The following is a 21,291-nucleotide window of genomic DNA, read 5'->3' on the forward strand; positions in this document are numbered from 1 at the left end:
TGTGTTTAGGTGTGTTCGCTTGACCTAATGCTCAATGTTACTGAGCTTTGGAAGTGTGGAGTAATGTTCATATTTTTCTGTATGTGTGTGTATGTTTATGCTTGCATGTTTGTGTATGTGTGCACATACAGGAAATCTTCTGAAAAGCAGCACGTGGATTATGGGTTTCTTCTAGGAAAGTGTTGGATACTCTCAGGTCTCCACATGAAGAAGTCATCTCTGTGTGCACTGCAGTTTGTTCTAGTTTTGTGACTGCAGCATTCATTCAACTTCTAACTTTCTGAAAGTTGAAAACAAGTCAAGGTTATGTTTGTGCTTAATAATTCAGCAACATGCCAGCTCAGCATATTGTCTTTTTCTTCCCTAGTCATTCTTGCTTATTAAAAAGAAACAGTGACGACAGATAGAAGGGTGAAGGAGGCTGTGCCTTTCTGCTCTTAACTCCTGCCAGGCACTGACTCCTTCTCCAGGAGTCCCCTGCTCATAATACTTTTGGTCCAGCAGTATCATCCCTACCCTGAGCAGGGAGAGAGGGCAGTAAGTCAGCACTTAGATGTCCTCTTCTCTGTAGACCACATCTTTTTTTCTGAATAGAAGCATTTTCTGTTTCAGTGGGATATTAGTCAGAATCCTTCAGTAACTCTGCCTCAGTGATACTTGTATTTTTCACTGATGTTATTGTCACTGTGAATAAGAATAGATGAACGCAGTTTTATAAATCTGGGAGAACTGAGAGCAAACAGTGAGGCTCATGTTGTGTAAATCCCATCTCCAGTGTCCCTGAGCACAGACCAGCGTTGTGCACAATTCCCACACGCAGACTTGGCAAGCAACCTGAAACATCATCTGCTGCTTATGTCCTGGCTCCTCAGCTTTGACCGTGCACCTTCGTTTTGTCATGGTATCCCATCTCCAGGTCCCATCCTGGCTCTCTCCAGGCCAGAAGCTACACAGTGGGTTTATGGGAGTAAACGGAGGGCTTAAGTCAGATCCACCAAAGTACTTAATAGAGGATGAGCCTGAGGATTTGAGATTTGGCTTCCATAGGCAGAGTACTTTGCAGTATTTGACATGAGTTCTTCCTGAGAGCTAGATGTATTCCTGGAGACAATGGGAATAGGAGTCTCTTTAGGCAGAGGAGGTAAAAATAACATTTACATTTCTGTTATTAAAAATGAGAGGAGGTAGAGCAAGAGAACAGGAGCCTTGGTTGTTAATATAGTTCTATCAGGGGTAATGATTTATTTTAGAGCATAATGTTTTATTTGTGTTGAATACATATTTCTGGAAGAATTTTATTTTTGTGTGTGTGCATGGTGCTGCATCTGATGCCTGGAACAGTTTTCCCGGAGAGATGGTAGGTGCACCATCCCTGGAGACATTCAGGGCCAGGCTGGATGTGGTTCTGAGCAACCTGATCAAGTTGAAGATGTCACTGTTCATTGCAGGGGGAGTTGGACCACATGACTTTTGAAGGTCCCTTCCAACCCAAATTATTGTATGATTCTGTATCCCATTTTCCCTTCTTGCCACTGAACAAATGAAAAGAGCTAGGGAAAGCATCTTAACTTTGTCGTTTCACTCTGATGTTATACTGCAGGTATGGCCTCGCATGTGCAAGTTTTCTCTCCTCACACCCTTCAGTCAAGTGCCTTCTGTAGCGTGAAGAAACTGAAAGTGGAGCCGAGTTCAAACTGGGATATGACTGGGTACGGCACACACAGCAAAGTCTACAGCCAGAGCAAGAACGTGCAGTCCTCCCAAGCAGCCGCCGCAGCAGCCGTCAACGCCTCCCTCCAAATCCCCAATCCAAGCATCCCTTACGAACAGACCATCATCTTCCCAGCAAGCACGGGGCACATCGTGGTGACATCTGCCAACAGTACTTCTGGTGTGGTTGCAGTGTCTGGGCAAACACTGGGCGGGCCACACAACCTGATGCGTCGCAGCACTGTGAGCCTTCTGGACACCTACCAAAAATGTGGACTTAAGCGCAAGAGTGAGGAGATTGAGAACACAAGCAGCGTGCAGATCATCGAAGAGCATCCACCAATGATTCAAAACAATGCCAGTGGGGCCACTGTAGCCACTGCTACCACTTCCACGGCCACCTCCAAAAACAGTGGCTCCAACAGCGAAGGGGATTACCAACTGGTACAACATGAGGTGCTCTGTTCCATGACCAACACGTACGAAGTGTTAGAGTTTCTTGGCCGTGGAACCTTCGGACAAGTAGTCAAATGCTGGAAACGTGGCACTAACGAGATTGTGGCCATCAAAATACTGAAAAACCATCCTTCCTATGCCCGGCAAGGCCAGATTGAAGTGAGCATCCTGGCTCGGCTGAGCACAGAAAGTGCAGATGACTACAACTTTGTCCGTGCGTACGAGTGCTTTCAGCACAAGAATCACACATGCTTGGTCTTTGAAATGTTGGAGCAGAACCTCTATGATTTCCTAAAACAAAACAAATTCAGTCCTTTGCCCCTTAAGTACATTCGACCAATTCTGCAGCAGGTAGCAACTGCCCTAATGAAGCTGAAAAGCCTGGGACTGATTCATGCTGATCTCAAACCAGAGAACATCATGTTGGTAGACCCAGCCCGACAGCCATATAGGGTCAAGGTCATAGACTTTGGTTCAGCTAGCCATGTGTCAAAAGCTGTGTGTTCTACCTACCTTCAATCCCGATATTACAGGTAAGAGACTGTGCTCATGTAATGTTACTAGGAGAAGTATTTTGCCTATGAGAATTTTCCTACATTTCTGCAAAGGAATGAGAGTCATCCCTTAATCCTCAGCTGGGATGGCCCTTAGAATGGCTTGCTGGTGATATGAGAAAATGGTATCCTAACCTTTTGGAGTTGAAAACCATTGTAAAACCATTGTAAAGTTGTAAATAGCCGTAAAATGTTGTAAAAATAGAATTTGACAGTTACAATTTAGAAACCCTTTCACCTCTGTCAGTACTTTGTTCTTTCTGGAACTGTTTCCAGAAGAGGGGATGTATCTGGAGAATCCACATTTCCTTTCCAAGTGAATGAAAGTAGGTTCTTGGTTTCAGAAAGACTTCAACTTAATCAATCCATAGTTCATAGTTCAGTCTTCTAGTCTTTACTCACACGTGAAACAAGGGCCTTACAAGAGTAAGGCTGACCCACAGGAGAACTGTATGGATGCAAGAAGGTGCTTTGTCAAGGACTAGTTTTCACATAGGCTGTGGAGCTTGCTGAAGTCAATGGGAGGATTTTGGCTGGCTCCTGTTGGCTGTGCTCCAGGCAAGCAGGCAGCTTGGCCAGGCTAGAAACACCTTTCTCCATGTGGGAAGCTGTTGGTAGAGATGAATGAGTATTGCTAGTAATCTGATGTTGGACTGAGGACCTGTCGCCGACTTCTTGATTCCCACTCACAGTGCTTTTAACTAAAGACATGTTATGTGCTGGGATGGAGTTCTGACCTCTGTGTAAGTGTGCCCAAAGTGAAAGCTATGAACCAGCTATATCCCTCTTCAGTCTGTTGAACAGTTGTTGCAAATCAGCCTCTTTCCATAACCCCCAGAAGGTCATCCTCTCCCTATGTCTTGACTCCAAGACACAAAGTCTTTGTTGGTATTCTTTTCAGACCCTCTCTTTGGTCCCAGTCAGCTTGATTCAACGTCCCAAGGACTGGGAAAAGCAGTTCTACTGCTACCTCAGGGGTGGGGAAAAATAGGGAGGGGAAAAAAAGGGGAATTTGTCTTTAGATGACAGCTGAATTTAGAAGCACCCAGGCCCTGTTTTTGTTGTTGTAATTCTGTGAAATGGGGGTGAAGAGGGAAAATCTGATCCTTCTTGGTGACTGATATAATGAAAATCAGTCCTGGCAGCATCCACAGCTCATCAGATGGGTTACTGGAAAGCAGGGTAGCTGCTTTGTTTGTAAACAGGAAATAAATCTGTCTTCTACATGGGGAGCACTGGGGACAAAGAAACAATGTGAGTTGATAACAGGCCTTTTTCCTACTTCATAAACAGTGGCAAAAACCACCTGGGCCCTGAGCTTGGGAAGAGTTAATTTTCACAGGAATGGGAACTTTGACACTGTAGCACTGCAGCAGCTGATTCTTATCTGCTTGTCCTTTGCTCTGAAGAAGGCCAGAAAAAAATTCCCAACCCTAGTTTATACCTCAGAAGGGGTTTATTATATGAAATATTCAACCTGATGACAGTCCCATCCTCCAGGAGAGACATGTTTCTGTGGTAAATATGCAAAAGCTTTTAGGGTTGCAATTACCTGGCAGACTAGGATGAAAAAAAGAAGATAATACAGGCATTTTGTTGTTGAGTTATCTGTGATTCTGCTTTAGCAGCCTAGGTCCCTAGCTGAAAGACAGAAGGGGCAGCCAAAATGAAATACGTGACAGAAAGCAGAAATGAAAGAGGAAAATGGTTCATTCTCAGCGACAAACAAGGAATATTTTTTGTGGCAGTCTCTGGGGAGGTAAAGGCTTGATAAAATCTGCTTTTTATATTTTAAATGTTATTCCTGCCCTATCTGAAGTTGCGGCTGGTTAGATCATAAGTTCTGTCTAATTCCGCCCTTGTTTTCCATGCCTGAATTGATGGGAGGAGGGGAAAAGCGGCAGCAGCTCACCGGGAAATTAAAAAAAAGGAAAGAGAAAAATCTCGTTGGGTTGAATTACATCAGCAGGGGGCTGCTGATGAAGCTAAATTCAAGTCATGAGGAAAATTCATATTCCTCTCCATTTTCTAATGGGGGAAAATACAGCACAGAGTCAAGACCTGTTCTACTCCAAAGAGAAGGCACTTTCATGCTAGGGGAAACACTGGGCTTTATAAAGATTTCATGTGTCTTCCATTTAATTTACACTTGTTTTGCTTGCTGGAGTATAAGAGACAAGGGGATGACTTCAAGAAATGGCACATTAAGCTGAATGTGAAGGAAAAGCTTCCTCAGAGTAAAACCTCTCACACTTTAAGCAGGCATGCCAAAGAAGTGACAGGAGCCATGTGCCCCTACATTTAAGGAGAGACAAGGCAGAGTGCTGGGGAATATAATGTAGTGGTCGGCTCTCAGCTGGAAGCTTTTTATCATGGGCTTTGGGGAGCAAATTCCCAGGTCATCCCCATATTTTATGAACAACTTGCTTTTTCTTTTCCTTCTTTTTTTCTTTTCCTTTAACACTACTCTGAAGAATATGATAGACAAATTGTTTCAAGGGAGGAAAGTTGTGTGGGATCTCACTCATTCTCACAGCAATACAAGGCCAGATCCCTCAGCCCAGCTTCTTGTGCGAGGAATAGTAGGCAGACTTGCTATCGCTTTTGGGTGCCCCAACTTCAGCAACGTTTCTGTCCCTCAGGGATACTTCTGTCAGGTGAAGCCAGTGCTCTCTGGAAGGATCACAATTGTATTGAGGTGTCAGGGTGTGACAGAAAGTATCAAAAATCGTCATCAGAATGTCTTTAATCTAGGAAAATTTAGCTTCAATCCCTCTTAGAGGACATAGCTGCCTTCAGGCTAGATGTGCTGCCATAATTGGTATTCCGGAGGTTTTTCTCCCTTGCTTCTGACTATAGAGGTGCCCAAGGGAGGCAGGACATGCCAGGATAAGGAGGAATTCCCCCTTGCTGCTGAGATTCCCCTTCTGGGAAGACAGCAGCGTCACATCCCAGAGTTCTGCAAAGAGGATCACCCTCCTTCCTCCCACCCATCTTCAGCTTGTGATGAAAACTTGCTGTTGCACAAAGCGTTTCTCATGTAACATCTGTAGCCTTCATGTGTAGGATCTAGCTGGTGGCCATCCAGGTGTTCCCTCTTGCTTGGGACAGTGGTCCTAGCCTACCTCCCAGCCACTATGGTCCTTCATCATGTCACCACTTGCTGAGTTGGCATCAGTGAGTGGCCCTTCGTGGAGGTACATGGTGACAAAACCATGGGATGGAGGTGCCTGTGTGAGGAACTGAAGCTGCTCTGCCCAGATCACAGTGCAAGGACCCGGCCTGGCAGCTGACAGTTTCAGCCAGACACGCTTAGGCTAGGAATGAAGCCATGTTCACAGAGCAGCCGATCAAAAAGCTGCGATAGCTGCTGCATCATGGGGTATATTCATGGGATTTTACTTTTTCCTTTCCTGTTTTATGCTGCAGTTTGAAGGTGAGATCATTGAGGTAGTCTCTGTGATCTCCATTTTGCAGGAGGTCAGAGAGATGAAGGACCAGAGAGATCCCTTCTGGGTTGATAATGTATGAACAGTTTCCCAGGAAAACCCACATCCTGAGAAATGCAGGGCTCAGGCTGCAGCAGACATCCCCTCCATTAGAGCCCACATTCATGCACCCACGTGGAAAAAGGGTTACTGTCCTCTGAGAGAGGGGATGGTTGGGGCGGTGGGCAGAGCTGTGGTGCTCCCTTACTGGCACCAGAGCAGTTCCCTACCCTGGGGCAGCAGCGCTGGGATGCTCAGAGCAGGAGGGCTTCTCCTGGGGGCACTACCACTACCTTGCCCTCTTGACTTTTCTTTGCTGCTCAGCTGAAACAGCTGCTGTGTTGCACTCCAGGGATGGCAGTGTTCCTCTAATTAATGGCATAATCACCTTATGAGATTTAAGTCTCTTAGAATTTGCAAAATATTGCAGATAGAAAGTAAGGACTGTCAGCCCTGCACTGTTAACAGATAAATGTGGGTTTGGTTCCTTGTTTTCAAAAGGGTTTGGTATGTGGCGTCTCTAGCTTGGGTAGAGATGTCTGCTTTGTAGGTAAGTGGCCTTTGATGAAATGTTTGGATAACAGAGAATGAAGCTGAGTATCAGTTTGAAGAGGTGTTTATCAGTCTAGTTTCAGACACTGCAAGAAAACGTACAGGCATAAAGGCCTATGTGCATGTTGTCAGCTGCCCATATGCAGTATACAATGAGGCTGTGTGCAGGTGTGTTTTTTAACTGTCTGTACGTGCTTAGTTGGGTGAGTATGGGTCCTGAGGGATGTGCAGAGCTAAACTGGATCCATCTTGCCACGTGTGGACATTGTACCATGACAGGTATCAGTCCTCTAACTGTGCTGACAAAGCAAGGTAGATTCCCGAGCAGTGCCACAACCTCTTCCCCATCGTGTGACTCAGAGTATGTGTCATTCTGGCCAAAACTGCCCTTTAAATGAGGCAGAAGTAGTGACAGCAGGGATGGGATAGGCTTATTAGTTTACTCAGTGAACTGGCATTTCTTACATTTTTGTATCAGTGTTAGTGCACTTATATTTCAAAGTCTCCTGCCATTCCAGACTTGCAAAAACATCTCTATCTCAGACTTGACTGCTTTTGCAGCTGTGGGAGCCTCATTGCTCTGCCGGTCTGTTTCAGTCCTACCTGCAACATTCACTGCTTTACTGACTTTGCCTCTCAAAGGGAAAGAGCAGGATAGTTAGATGGTTTGAGGAGGAGTTTCTCCTGGGGACTGGAGCAAAACTACCAAGTTCATTGCTGAAGTCTAAACTTGGTTTCACTTAGCGGTGATCAGGCTTGTAGGACTGCAGGCTTGCAGAACAGACGATACGTTGCAGAAGACTCTGTGGAGGAAAGCAGACTTCAAGCTATACTATTTTAAACAGTTGTTCATTTCTTTCCCAAGGATGCTTGGAGTTTGGACATGGTTTTTTTTCAGAACCAAAACTCAGCAGAATTTTTTATTGCAAAACCAACACCAGGATTAACTGAATCTCTGTTTCCTTACGCTGAGATCACCGAGTCTTGGAAGACAATATTCAGCTGAAAGCTTTTAGCTTTGTCCCATCTCTGTGATAATCAGGCCAGGTTGGTTTTTAATTTTAACAAAATTCTAGCAAAGATAGTTCTTCACCAAAGGCTTTTGTGTATAAATCACTTTGGAGCAGGAGTAGTAAACTGACATTATGCCCATGGTGCATCCAGCAAAAGATACACGCTGTATATTCCAAACCACCTCCCTTTCTGGGGTCAAATTTAAAACAGAAGAGCCTGTATTTCATCCTAAACAATCTCCTCAGGCTGAGGTCTCACTACGTATTTCTCCGTTGAAATCTTCTTACCGTTTCTCATTTTTACTCTGAGCAGCTCTTCCTTACTCTGAGCCAGCTCTTCCTTTCTCTTGTCAAAATTAGCAACCTGCCGGTTCCCCTGTGATGCTGGAGCATCTCCCTGCCTGGCTTCAGCACGTGATGCTGGCCTCACTCTGAAAGGAGCCCTGCGTCCCTCTGCGGAGTCAGAAGGGCCGTCACAGGAGGTCTTTGTTTGTTTATTAACCAAGTGTATAAAATATGCCCAGTTGTTTGCGTCCAGGCCCAGGAATATTTGTGACAAAGGGCTGTTTGCAAGGAACTCGACAGGGCGCCTTTTCCCAGCAAAGAGAGGTTGTCGATAGCCAAAGGAGGGGCAGAAATCTTGCGCTGCTTCCTTCTGGCTCACTGTGTGTGAGTGATGGAAAATCACATCTCAGCTGAGTACTGTGCCCAGTCCCTTTTGTCCCCTCTCTGAAGACAGTTCCTGTATGGCAAAGAGGGGGCACTGACAGTAATCGTTCTGCAGATCTCAGTCTTGTCTTGATGGTTGGAGAGAAGTGAACCTGTGTGTCCACAGGCAGGGCTCAATCCACTGAGGTGTTGTAGATCAGAGACAAGTACGTGAAAGGCAGCCAGAGGCCAGTGTGAGGGTCAGGAGCACTGGTTTTCCATCAGCTGGTGCCACTCTATGACTGAGGGGCTCTGGTCCTAACCAGTCAGCTGGAGTTGCAAGACCTCTGCCGTAGTCCAAAGAGGTGAAACACCACGGGGAACTGGTTGGCAAAGTCCCAGTAAGCACAGATTAACAACAACAAAAAAAAACCCTGAAATAGAAAAGATTTTTGGCTGCCACACTCACTGTTAATTGTTGGAACAACCAGAGACCCTAAGAGCACCCTGAAATCTGGGCTTTGGGCTACCTGTTATACACACCCTGTCATTCCTGCAGTACTTTTCCCTTGTTCATCACCGTTAGAGATACTTGCATGAAAAAGAGTGTTTGTTTCTTAGGAGTTCCTAATTTCCACTAGTTTCTGTTCCCCACCTGAAATGACAATCTCCTTTTAGATCTAGAAAGGATTGTCAGCGTGACCAATGTAAGTGGCAGGATGATAGTCTCAGGTGAGGGGATGAGCATGGGGAGCAGAGGAACAGCTAAAGAAAGATCGCTTCTTTTTTCCCTATGTTTTACTTCCTCTTTTGCACAACTGCCATCTTCTCTACACGGTTGATGCTGGGGTTGTTTCAGTAATGCTGTGAGGAAAGATCACTGAGAGGCTCGCAAGCCCCAGTCTCCTTACTTGCGGGTTGGCCACAGGTGATCTTGGGTTTAGGGGGTTTTTTGTGTGTTTTTTCTTTCTCCTGCCACTGTGTTTCTCACATGATCACCAAAACAGGCCTGTCACAGGATTTCCTGCTGTCTATTTTTCTTCTCTCAAGCTTTATAAGCACAATAAGTCTCATACTGTGGCTGCATCCTGGTGAAATGATGTGAAAAATCAAGGTCACTCTCATATTTACTGTACCAGGGCAGGTCTGAAACAGCTACAAATGGCTAGCTTGTTTTACTTTAAAAGAGCTATTTACCTAAGAGAAGTCAAAACTCTCTTATTGCAGCTATTGGCTGTAGCGCTTCAGACTCCATCTCTGTAGTACATGAAAGACATACTGTCTTTTGGTAAAGATACCTGTGCTCAGACCAGGGGCTAGGAAATAACCTAGCTCTGTATGGTGACAAGCAGTTGTTTCTGCAGCAATCCTTGTGAGTGAGGGTACAGTTAGTGGGGCTAGAACAAGAGGTGGCTGTAATCAGAGTCCACTGTTTGCATATATATGAAAGAGATAAAGTTCAGTTTCTGCTCCTGGTTGCTTACTTCTGTGGTTTTGTGTTTGGTCTCCTTTCTCTCCTCCCACTCAAGTCGCTTCCTCGCCAAGTGTAAAGGAAACGGAGTAGGGAAAGGGTGCTCTCTTTTCAGCTCTGATGACAGAGCAGCAGCAGCCACTCGTAGGAACAGTAGTGTGGTGACCCACAGACGTTACGCCAGCAATAGGCAGCCAGTGAAGGAGAACGTACTGAAGTTACACACTGAAGTATGATTTTCCATGTCTTTCTCTGCTTATTTCAATGCAAGTTTGGGTCAGGGCAATAGCTGGGTAAGGGCAGTAGTGACTGCTGAAAAGCAGAATGAGGTGAGGGGCTGTTGGTGTGAGATCAGTGCTCCAAGTGTGAAAATAAGAATTACAAGTAGCGATATTCATCATCCGCACCTCTGAATATGAAAAAGCAGCATTAGCAACACAGTATGCACAGGATTTCACGGATGCTTTGCTCAAGCACTATGTATTTAAGTACTATCAGGTTTTTGCCTCCCCCTATATGTTTGCTCACTGCAGGCAAGAGATCTAAGTGTAACATGGAGGAAGCTTACTGTGTACATCTATGCATTAGGTTCACAAGTTTTAGACCCCAGCACAGTGGTACTGAAAAGCCATATTACACTTGAAGAACACCTTCTGATTGGAAAGTGTGTCTGCTGTGCTGCTTATTGGCAATGAGGTCAGAAAAGTGACTAACGTTGGTTTGTAAATGAATGAGTCATTACCAGAAGAGAGAAATTACCTAAAGATGCTATAATTAGAATGGGGTTATAAATTTCCCAGCTTCAGACCCCTGAATGCTGTGATTTCAGTCCTCGAAGTTTCTATCTTAACTTCTCAAGCCACTTGCTGCACTAGTAGCTTCAAATTAACCTAAGCTAATATAAAGACACCTAATTCTTAGGTGGGGGCTCAGTACCTGCCTTCTTCTCTAGGTCACGCTGGGAAAAAGGAGCAACTCTCAAGCAGTTGTGAGTGGTTATCTTACTTGAAAAACACTCATCTTGTGGCCTGACTTAAGCTGAGTTAGAGCCACAGCTGTTACCTGTTTAAGGAGGAAGGTCAAGGAAAAGTCCTTTACCTTTTAGTCCAGGTCATACAACCATTCTTCTGTGCTGCTTTGCAAGGTGGGGTGAAGGAAAGGCAGAAGAGAGACGTGCGTATGTATACCATGAGAAGTGTTCAGTTCTAAGAGGAATAAATCAAAGGGAAGTAGGTCTAAGAAGTGAAAGAGAAAAAGGGCAGGGAAAAAATCCTCTTACATGAGATAGCTACCTGGAAGTTGCTGTTCCCCATGTAAGGGAAGATGTGGGAGGAAAGGAGATGAGATTTCAGCCTTCTTGCTATGTGAAGACTTCAAAACCAGAGATAGCTGACTTCCCAACAGGGCATCGTGGTTCTCCCGTGGTGGGCTGGAACATGAAAATAATCTGGGAGTCCCTGCATGGCAGCGTGACCTCTATTTTCTACTTTTTGAAGGGCAGAAGTAATCACAGCCGTTGTTTTACTTGCACAGATGTAAATTATTTTGTAGCTGAAAGGTTTTGCCTTCCTATTACTGTGACTGCATGGGATAGGTCTTGGGGTCATGTTCAGGTTCTGTTCACTCTGTCCCTGCATCTGCTGGTTTGGATTGACCAGGGAGTAGCAGACTTCTGCCCAATACCAAACCTACTGTTCGCCTCTGAAGGCTCCTGCTTAGGAACAAAGGCAGGGTGGATGTGTGTGATTTGGCCTGAATTTAGCTGAAGTAACTCTAAATCAAAAACCCTATGGCTCAAAGAGGTGGGTTAACATTTTGTCGTTATTTTCTTTCTGCCAGCTACTGCCATTCTAGCTGGTTTGAAGCAGAAGTTCTCAGGCCTGATAAAACATCGAAAGTGCCAAAAGTTTAATCATGTCATTACTGAATTTCTACCCTTGTGGGATGCTAGGGAGAGTTTTCACATCACTGGTTACTTGTGCAGCTCTTAAGCCCAGGAAGTTCACTAGCTGAAGCTTTTAGGGAGGAATTGTCTGTCCCAGCAGCATGATGTTCTTGTAGAGGCAGGCACGGAAAAGTTACCAAGGTTTCAGTTAATGTGACGACAGGAGGAGCACTACTGTAATGAGTTATGTTTTAACTGCAGATCGCATGATTAGATCGCTTGTGGTAATATTGCTGAGCAACACCATGTTTTCTCCCCATACTCTCCAGTTAAGCTGTAGGTGTCTGTTGCTGTTTACAGTATGCTGTTATCCTTGGATGCCGTGTTTTCTGAAGGAGGGCTGTGTTGACAGCACCTAACACACAAAGATTTTTGCGGCTGAGGCCCTTAAACAAAAGGATAATAGTATAATGATACACATGACCATGAGTCCTACCACGCATGTTAATGTGACAGCTGGTGTACAGAAGGAAAGCTGATGGCCTTTTTCGGCTCTGCAAGATTAGTGCTTCAACTAGTTGCTTCCATGCCGAACTGTGTAGTCAAAAGAATGTCCAGGATGCTGGGGTGGTGAGAATATCTGATGACTCAAAGAAAAGGTTTCAGTTTATTTTGTCCACGAGTATTTTACTTTTTATACATTTGCAGAGAAACTGCAAACAGAGAATAATCATCCAGGAGGATGCTCACAACAATAGTAAGAGGGACAGATGAAGTCTAAAAGGTAAGCAGGTTCAGCTGAGACTAGCAGAATTTGCTGGTTACTAACGATGAAATACTGCCAGTTGATTTCAGCAAGAAAAAGGAAGCCATGATAAGGGCCTGTATCAAAAATCAAAGCTTACCTAAGCGATCTGATCCCCGTAGTTCCAAAATTACATCTCCTGCTGTTGTTTGCCACTTAAACTAGTGGACTGGGTTCTGGAGGGTTGCATGAGCATAAGCAAAATCAGAAGATAGCTGTGTTGCTGTTTCTGGAAATGCTTTTCAGGAAGCTCATTTGATAACCTATCTTCTCTTGGTAGGTGCTTAAGGGACCAGGGAAGGGAAAGGTAGCACAGGCTGGATTTTAGTAGCAATGCCAATATGTGTACAGAGATGTGGTGGCTCCAAACGTATTCCTTTGTAAGTGAGGTCAAAATACAATTTGATGTGTGAGATATATAATGAGCAAGAGAAAGGCATGTTAACTGGGTTGGAAGATAACATTCTGTCTTTTGAATGGATTTTTGTTACTGTCACTGATGTTACTTGAGAAAAAAAAAAAAAGTTGAAATTATTCTTTTTTCTCTGTTGTTTAGCTCTTGTTCTCAGCTTTGTTATGGCCACTAAGAGATTATAAAAATGGATTGGCACAAAGTTAGGTTTCCTGTATCATTTAGAGTTATGTTTTCAGCCCTTAGCACTTTGATAGGGTCTGTTCTTCATTTTGAAAATAGCAATAAAAGAGCAGAGAACATAAGAAAACACAATCCTCTCATTTTCCTCTTTTTAAATGAAATTGTCAGTGTTAGTCTGAACCTTGCCTCTGATCTGCATGAAGTCTCTGAACTGTGCATTTGGAAGAAAGCAGATACAAGAAAGACATAAAATATCCATGTGCCTGGCTACTTTAGAAGGTAATAAAAAGCTCCCAAAGTCTTGCTTGTTTTTAATCTGTATGTTTATGTCGACATAAATCCTTCGGGAATAAACTTTAAACGTTTATGTTGGATTTAGAAGATTACCTTCCAGCATCAGTACCTATGATCTAGCAAAAGAAACTAAGTTTAAGCTTGTGTGAATGGCCCTCTTGGCTCCCAGAGGCATGGGTAACATTAAAGCATGTGTTGAATTGCTACACTAGAATGAGGAATGGTAGTACTGGGTATGCAGTGTTGCAGTGTATTTGCTGCTCCTGTGTGGTTATGGGAGGCATTGGGCATGCATGGGGAGATAGCCGGCATTTTAGGAGAAGGATCAATCTGCAGCATTTAGCAGCTGAATGTCAAAACATGGTTGGCAGCCCCCCTGCTCTGGTGGGGAGTGTCCTCTTGTATGGACCTAAAAAGAGCCCAAGCCTGCAGCCTCCTTATCAGAGAGGTGGAGCATTGCCAGCCGCTTCTCCCTGGCAGCTAAAGTGCAGCAGTTTATGTCCTGCCCATCAGTTGTCAGGGCATTTGCCTAGCACCTTGATGCCCTTCTTGGGCTCTGAGGGGCAATCAAAGTAGAAGTTAGAGAAGCAGGAGCAAACTCGGAGGATGAGAGGTTGGTTCAGATGAAAGATGAGGATAGAAAAAGGCCAGAGTAGCTCTAGACAGCCAATACAGCCACATTGGCCACTCTGCAGTGTGAATTTGAAGAGACTTACTTGCAGTGTTTTTGAGCAACCCTGAAGTTCTAGCTCCTAGACTCACAGCTTTTACCTTTGCCTGGGGCTACAGGATCTGATTACTGCCCACAAAATGGCATTTAAGTCATGTAAGAATCGTGTATGTGCACAGTGTAACTATAGTCATTACTTCCTTAAGGTGGCTGTGACAGCAGCCCAGTGACAGGGCAGGAAGAAGGGGATGCTGCTTCTGCAGGGTTTCCTGCAGAATGCCCGGCTTTCTGTATCACACAGATCGCAGCCCATGGTGAGTGAGGGTTGGAAATGTTGACTTTAAGTTTTCAGAACCATTGGTATGTTTAAGTAGCTTGCTAAATATTTGCTTCCATTATATTTCCCCTGTGCTTTTTGCCTTCTGAGAGATCCAAATTGTTGCACGTTTTCCCTTCAACTAGTTGCCTTTCTTAGCTTTCAGGTTGTGCTTGGAGATCTGCCACACCATAGCATTTGCTGTCATCATGCTTTTCATCAGTGTCTCGGCACAGGGTGCCTTTCTTCATGATGCTTTGAAACATCTGCCATGCTCTCATTGTACATACCTATGCGTGCACACATGCACCTCTGGTGAGCCAGGGTTTCCACATGCTGGCTGGAAGACAGGTAAGTAGTTGGCCTTGGCAGCAGACCCTGTGGCAGCCAGAGGGGAGAGCACTGCAGTAACCACAGCATGGTAGAGAGGGCAGGCAACTTCTGTGGATAGAGTCTGAGCTTGCTTTCTTTGAAGCTGGCACAAGATTTTCCGATGAGGCCTTGACTGACCAGGAGCTTAAAGGCTTTCTTATCTGGAGAGCGTGACACAGGCTGGTGGCAGTCTGTAATTAACAGTGATACTAACCCTCCTTATGCAACCAGGGGATGTCTGACAGCGTTAGTTAGGTAGTTGCTCAACAACAAGGCATGTTACAACTAACCAGCTGGGACCAATTATGAAAGCCCCACTAATGCTTGCAAGCACTTGCATGTTCACATCATTGAGCTGAAGTTGAAGAGATGAGTGACTGCTCTGCAACGCATGCACACAGCCATCATGTCGAGCATGGGGTGTCCATGCTCTGGGATACATTTGCTCATCACGCTCCCAGATGTGGGATGAAGAAGCACCAGCGGGGCTGCAGCACCATCTCCCTCCACACCCACAGCTTCTCTCACCCCCTTGCTGCTGCAGCAGCATGAATATATGCCCAGTACTTACTTAGCTGCTGGGTACGGTTAGAGAAAGTGTGAGGTGGGGAGGAGTGGGGGCTCCTATTCATGGCTTCCTCATGAATTTTTAGTCACTCCATGAAGATTTCAAGAGTGTGCAGATAAAACATGAAACGAAGCGAAGGACTAAGTGGCACTGCACAGAAAGAGAGGGGGAAAAAAAAAGAAGCCAAAACACTGAATCATTGTCCAAAAGGTACAGCCATTAGAGAATAATAATAGTTTTTGTGTGCAGCACAGCTGGGGCCACAGTTGCAGAAGGAGGGTCCTTGGTGACCTGTGTGATGGCTCTGTTTGTTTAATGTTCTAAAACAAAGAACTGAAAAGCAGACAGGGCCCTTGCAGATACTCGTAGGCCTTCTCTCTCTGTTTCTGTGTCTGTGCCCTCTCTCGCTGTGTGCATGTGTGTCTTCATGCTCCAAATGCAACTAATCACAGCTACATGCTCTTCGATGCTTTCCGTTGTGCATCCCTTGTTGCGGTGGCTGGGCACTCCCTTGCTGTTACATTGCTATTTTTGTAATGTAGAAACTACAACAAATAACGTAAAGTTAAATGGTTACTGTTTTATTATTGTCTGGTTTTGTAATTCTCTGTCCTTCAGAAAGAGATTGGGGTAATGACATTATTTCCACCCTGACCTCCGTCTTTTTCTATCCATTTAGCAAATACTGCAGCTTGCTCTGTTTTTAATGGGTGGGAATCAATGTGGCTTTTTAAAATTGAATTCTCTCTTCCTGCACAAACAAAATCAATGGTGTTATTGAGCATGTGCAGGTCTGTGTGAACGGGAGCGAGCCAGCAGGGTTTGCAGGCTCAGTGAGGCAGGGGCAAAGCCTGTAACTCACACAGGGATGATCACTCTTTATTTCTCTGTCATTTTGGCAAGGGCTGATGAGCAGCTTGGTACTGTTTAGAAAATAAGGCCTAGGGAGCACTTTTCATCAGGTTAATAGGATTTTTTAAGGTGGTCAGCATGAGGCTGTAAAAATGGGCTAAAATCAGACAAGTTTGGGTGCCAGTAAGAGGCTTGAAGGTACCAGTAAAATGAGGTTTCATCCAAGCCATGCTTTATTTCAGTACGACTTTACAGTCAGATTGCCACATCTTGTGGGCACTCCTGCTGTGGTCAGAGACCTTTGCTCTCAGAAATGAGTTTCAGAGGGAGCTGTAACAGCAGTGATGTGGTTTTGCTTCATTCAGGCTGAGTGTTTGTATGCAAACAAATGGGATAGGGAATTTACGTATCCGTGTTTCATCTTCAGTGGCCGAATGAGTTTACTAGCATTGAGCTGTTGTGGGAAACTTGTCTGGGAGAATTGGTCATGGCCTTGGGAGATGGAGGGAAGGGCAGATTACGGATGGATATAGTATTGGTTTTGTTTGTTGGGGATTTTATTTAATTAGTTCTTCAGGGATGATATTCAGTTTTAACATGAGCAGGATTTTATTGCGTTGTCTGGAAGGAATGAACTCTTCCATCATGTTCTCTTGGAGACATCAACTTCATCCATAAGCCCCAGTTCACAAGGCTGTGGTAGATGGTTTGCGGGACTGTAGGAAATGGTAACATGGAGGATATTTTCAATTAAAATTTAGCTGTACAGAGTGTATCACAATCCATGTATCTACTTGAAGAGCTTACCAGCTTCCACTGCGGGCTGCTTTGGCAGGACAGTGTGCACATAAAGGAGTTTAAAATTCATCCCTTTCTGAGCCTTTGCCTCTCTGTGCAAAGTACCCCAAACAATGTGCATATTTGTCTTCCAGGATTCAGAGCAATACTACTCTCTATTAGATAGAATGCCAGCAGCCTTCCAGCTGCAGCCGGTTTCAGATACCACTCATACAGATCAGGTTCAAACTGTATGTAAAAGACTCCAGAACCTTTTGTCAACCTGCAGGGCCATTCCGTCATCGCGCATAAATGCACATGCCAACCCTTGTTTTGAACACCACGTTGTTGGGAGCACAGCAAGCTTAGTGTTCTGAGTGAGAGCAGAAATTTCTGGCCATGAGACAGAATGGGTTTTCTAATGCTCCTGTCAGCAAAGGAGCTCTGGATCCTGAGAAGGAAGAGGTGGCAAGGAGAGACCTTTCCCCAGTGGCTGCACTTGCAGGGGATGTGTTTGCTCGATGTCCTATGTTTTCATGACTAAACAAGGGTTCATTTTAAAATGCGGTCAGCCCTGAGGATGGAGTACTGATGAGTGGAAAGGAAGACCTATGTCTCTAATGGCTTCATATCTCTGTAGCCAGGAGGAAATCTTGGAACTGGCATTTGGTTCCTGACAGCAATTTCTGCTGGGGTGCCAACCCTGGGGTTTGTTGCATGACTTTTCAATGAAATCCTCTGAATTTGCTTTTCCTGACCCACTTCAGATTTCTTGATTTCTAAGTGCTGAAAATCCCCATCCCCCTGGATTTCACTTGTAAATGTGGAGGGCACGTTTCTAATGAACAAGAAAATGAGCCTTCTCCTTGCTGCTCCTGGTTTGAGTGAGGATTTCTTTATGGACATCCTTTAATTATGTGATTGTGACTGGCCTGGAAAAAGGAGGCAGTTTCAGTATCCTGCATTTTGTATAGCTCATCCATGCATACATTATGAAGTACATAGAGCGGCTATAAATGATGCAGGAATTGTCTTCCAGCACATGACTCGGTACAAGTATGTATGTACTGCTGGACACCCTTCTTCATGGTGCAGACAGAGTTTTATCCATGCAAGAAGCTTGTGATCAACAAATATCCTTTAAAAAAAGCTAAAAATGTGTCTTTATTGGCTTCTTTTCTTTCCACAGACAACAAAGATCCTACTTAATTATTTTCAAATGTTGGCAGCCATGGGTTTTTCTGCAACTTGCAAATCAGTGCAAGAAGCTTCCCATGGCTGAAATGTGTTCAGAAAAGGGTCCAGTCAAATACTAGTTCATCAACCATGTGGCTTCCATGTGTAATGTAACTTTTAATCAATACAGTGATTTTTTTCGTATGTGCTGGTGTGCTGGTAAGAGCTCTGCAAAAAAATCAGTGTACTGTAGCATGTGTCAGGACGTGCTTTTTCCTCTTGCTTTGTGAAGTCCCCAGGACATGCAGGTGATTGTTGGTTTTTGTGGAGAGACCTCTGTTAACCATGAAGGCAGGAAACCTCTCATGCCACTTTGATCTGGCCCTTCACTCGAGTGTCAGCAGTGTTGGGAGAGCTGGACCTTTCACAGTATTTGGTGGGAGCTGGGCAGTGACTTCCAAATGTCCAAGCAGGAGTTCTGCTCCCTCGTAGGGGTTCCTGCTGTCCTTGCTTCCCCTGTGTGCTGCCATGGGGATGGGTGAAAAACTGCGGGGAGAGGGGAAATAGCACATAATTCTTCTTTACTTTGGGTTGCGACTTCTTCTGATGTTAGGGTCGATACTGTAAAGAGCTGCGTTGGAGCCTTGACAAGTAGAAGCTTAATTAAAACAGAAAGCCACCATTCTTAGACGAATCCAGATCTGAAAACTTAAAACAAAAAAGAAGTACTGGCTGAAAGAGCCATCAAGTAATAATGGTGTTTGGACTTCCCAGACTTGTTTTGATATGGAGAAGTGATCTTATTTAGGGCTAATCAGAGTGTGGCTTCCCCTCCACAATTCCAACTCTCAAATTTTTTAGCAAAAGAAGAACCAATCTTTGTTCCATTCTAATAGAAAATTTGACACTATGAATTTTTGGTGTTGAGCTTTAGTGTAACATTTTTAGTGACTGAAAAATCAATCCAATTTTACCTTATGTGGAGGACAATTTTTGCTGCTGCTTTTTCTTAACAAAGCAAACCAAAACCCTGTCCCCTTACTACTGTGCTTAAACATTTTTTAACATTCTTCTTTTTGTATATATATTTTTAATTTGATTTTTTTTTTTTTTTTACAGTGGAGTAAAAATAATAAGCTGCAGTCTGAAATAGAATTGTAGCTCTCCAACTTTCCAAAGCAGTAAGGGAAAATAGATCACAGAGCGAGTTTTAAAAATCAGCCAGTGTGTGGGATATGCTACACTGAACCTCTTTTCAGAAAAGAACTGGATTGCAGTCTTTAGGAACTGTGTTTACTGTAAGAGAAACTGAATTTAGACCAAGTAAAGGATGTGGGAAGCACCAGCTCCATACTGCTGTGATGACTGCAAAGCAGAATTAAAAAAGGGGGAGGGGGGATGGCAAACCAAACACAGCCAAAACAGGGGGTTTCCACCGTATGGGTAAATTACTGGAAATGTCTGAAATCCATTTGTTTTGGGAAGGTGCACTGTGCAGTCATTTCTCCTCTCTGGCAATGTAGCAAAGGGTTAAAAGTTTGAGCAAGAATTGATTTGGGGAGAAGGCTGCTGCCACAATGCTGAAGACTCATTTATTGGGAGAGCGCTACCCTGCTTACTGTAATTGCAAGAAAATTAAAAGAAAGCAAATTAGCTGGGAGCTGTTCAGAATTCTTCCTCCTTTTGCTGACGTTAATGAGATTTTCCCCATACCAAAGCGGCGTTAATAACTTCCGCCAAGTGGCTTCTGTAAACCATTGCTTACAAAATGAAACAAACCTGGGACGACAGTGGGGGGAGAGCGGAGGCAAAAGGGTACCAAGTGGTGGGGAAGGGGATGAATCCTTAGGATAAGGTTATATTATGGTCTTGCAAATCCCCACGTGAGGTAGATTCATGCCGAGGCGGCTGCCGATAGTCTGCATGTGGATTGCCTGCTGCCATCCCCACTGCTTCTCCGGCAAAGTGCCGCTTTGCCTGTCTTATATTCTGCAGTGGTTTTTGTTGGGATGATTTCAGCAAGTGGAAAGTTTAGGTAGTAAAGGGAGAAATGTCACAAGCTGTTCTTGGGGCTGCATTTATAGCCAAGGCATTTCCAGGAAGGTGAATTTCCTAAACTGGGGTGGAGGTTGGGACACAAGGGAAGGGCTTGATCGGGATCAGCTTCCTTAACAGGAATTCCTATCTTAAGAAAGAGCTGCTGCTTTCCAAGAAACTGGGCTTTTCCACAGCTAGCAGAAGGGATGCTTCAGAGGCAGAGAAGGAAGAGTGAAATTATCCATGCATTTGGAGGCCCCTCTGTGGGGAAATGCTGAGTTGCAAGCAAATTGCATTGCAAGGGAAAGGCTTGCAGTGGAGCAGAACCCCCTTTTGCTCCCTCATCTGCCCCAGGAGAGAGGCGACTGATAGGGCTGTGCCGAGCATCATCCCTTCAGAAGTGAGGCACAGAGGAGTTGAGCTCCCAGAGTGCTGTTGGGATGTGCAGAATGGATGAAGTGGTGAGGATGTAGCTTTTCCTCGCTTTGAGCACAGTCCTTCCCTGTGATGAGATGGAAAAATACCTTTGTTTTTCTGAAAGCTTATAGATGCAAATGTTTGTTTATGGTGGGCATCTCTATAGCTGTGTACACACAGACCCGATGTATACATACACGAGTGCATGTTGAGTGGGAGTAATATTTTGTAATTTCTAAGGCACTCCTACATGAGGAGACGTGGGTGCCTAAGAAAACATAGCTGAAAGCAAAATCAACATGACCTAGTAAACAACAGCTATCTAGCACATGTGTGCCTACTGTAAAGCAGATCCTGCCTGTGTGGGCTGCGTGTGCTTCTCCGGACGGTGAGAAGTTAACATTGTTTAAACCAAGAGCTCTGTCTAAGATTTTACTGAATTCAGTTAATTTTTCTGCACAGTTTCTTGTGTGTTTAATACTCCACTGTCTGTGTATAGCAAAGTGATACCCAACAGCTGCCATGCCTGCTTGTTGGAAAAGGTACCTGCTTGGTGCAGTGGAAGTGGAGCTGGTTTTGGCTGTTGCTTCTTGGCACAAACACCTTCCTGATGCTGTCCTGTGGGTGACAGCACA

General features: G+C 44.5%; 1 protein-coding gene across 1 annotated transcript in view; it reads left to right on the forward strand.

Moving 5' to 3' along the window:
- The window catches only part of HIPK2 (homeodomain interacting protein kinase 2), a 129,667-nt gene that overhangs the window by 40,544 nt on the left and 67,832 nt on the right, over positions 1-21,291 (forward strand). The window contains exon 2 of the mRNA XM_080631746.1: positions 1,601-2,699. Coding sequence (XP_080487872.1) covers positions 1,601-2,699 — 1,099 coding nt within the window. The remainder of the gene's footprint in view (positions 1-1,600; positions 2,700-21,291) is intronic.

The sequence above is a fragment of the Psittacula echo genome (assembly GCF_963264785.1).
Source record: "Psittacula echo genome assembly, chromosome: 1".
NCBI lineage: Eukaryota > Metazoa > Chordata > Aves > Psittaciformes > Psittacidae > Psittacula > Psittacula echo.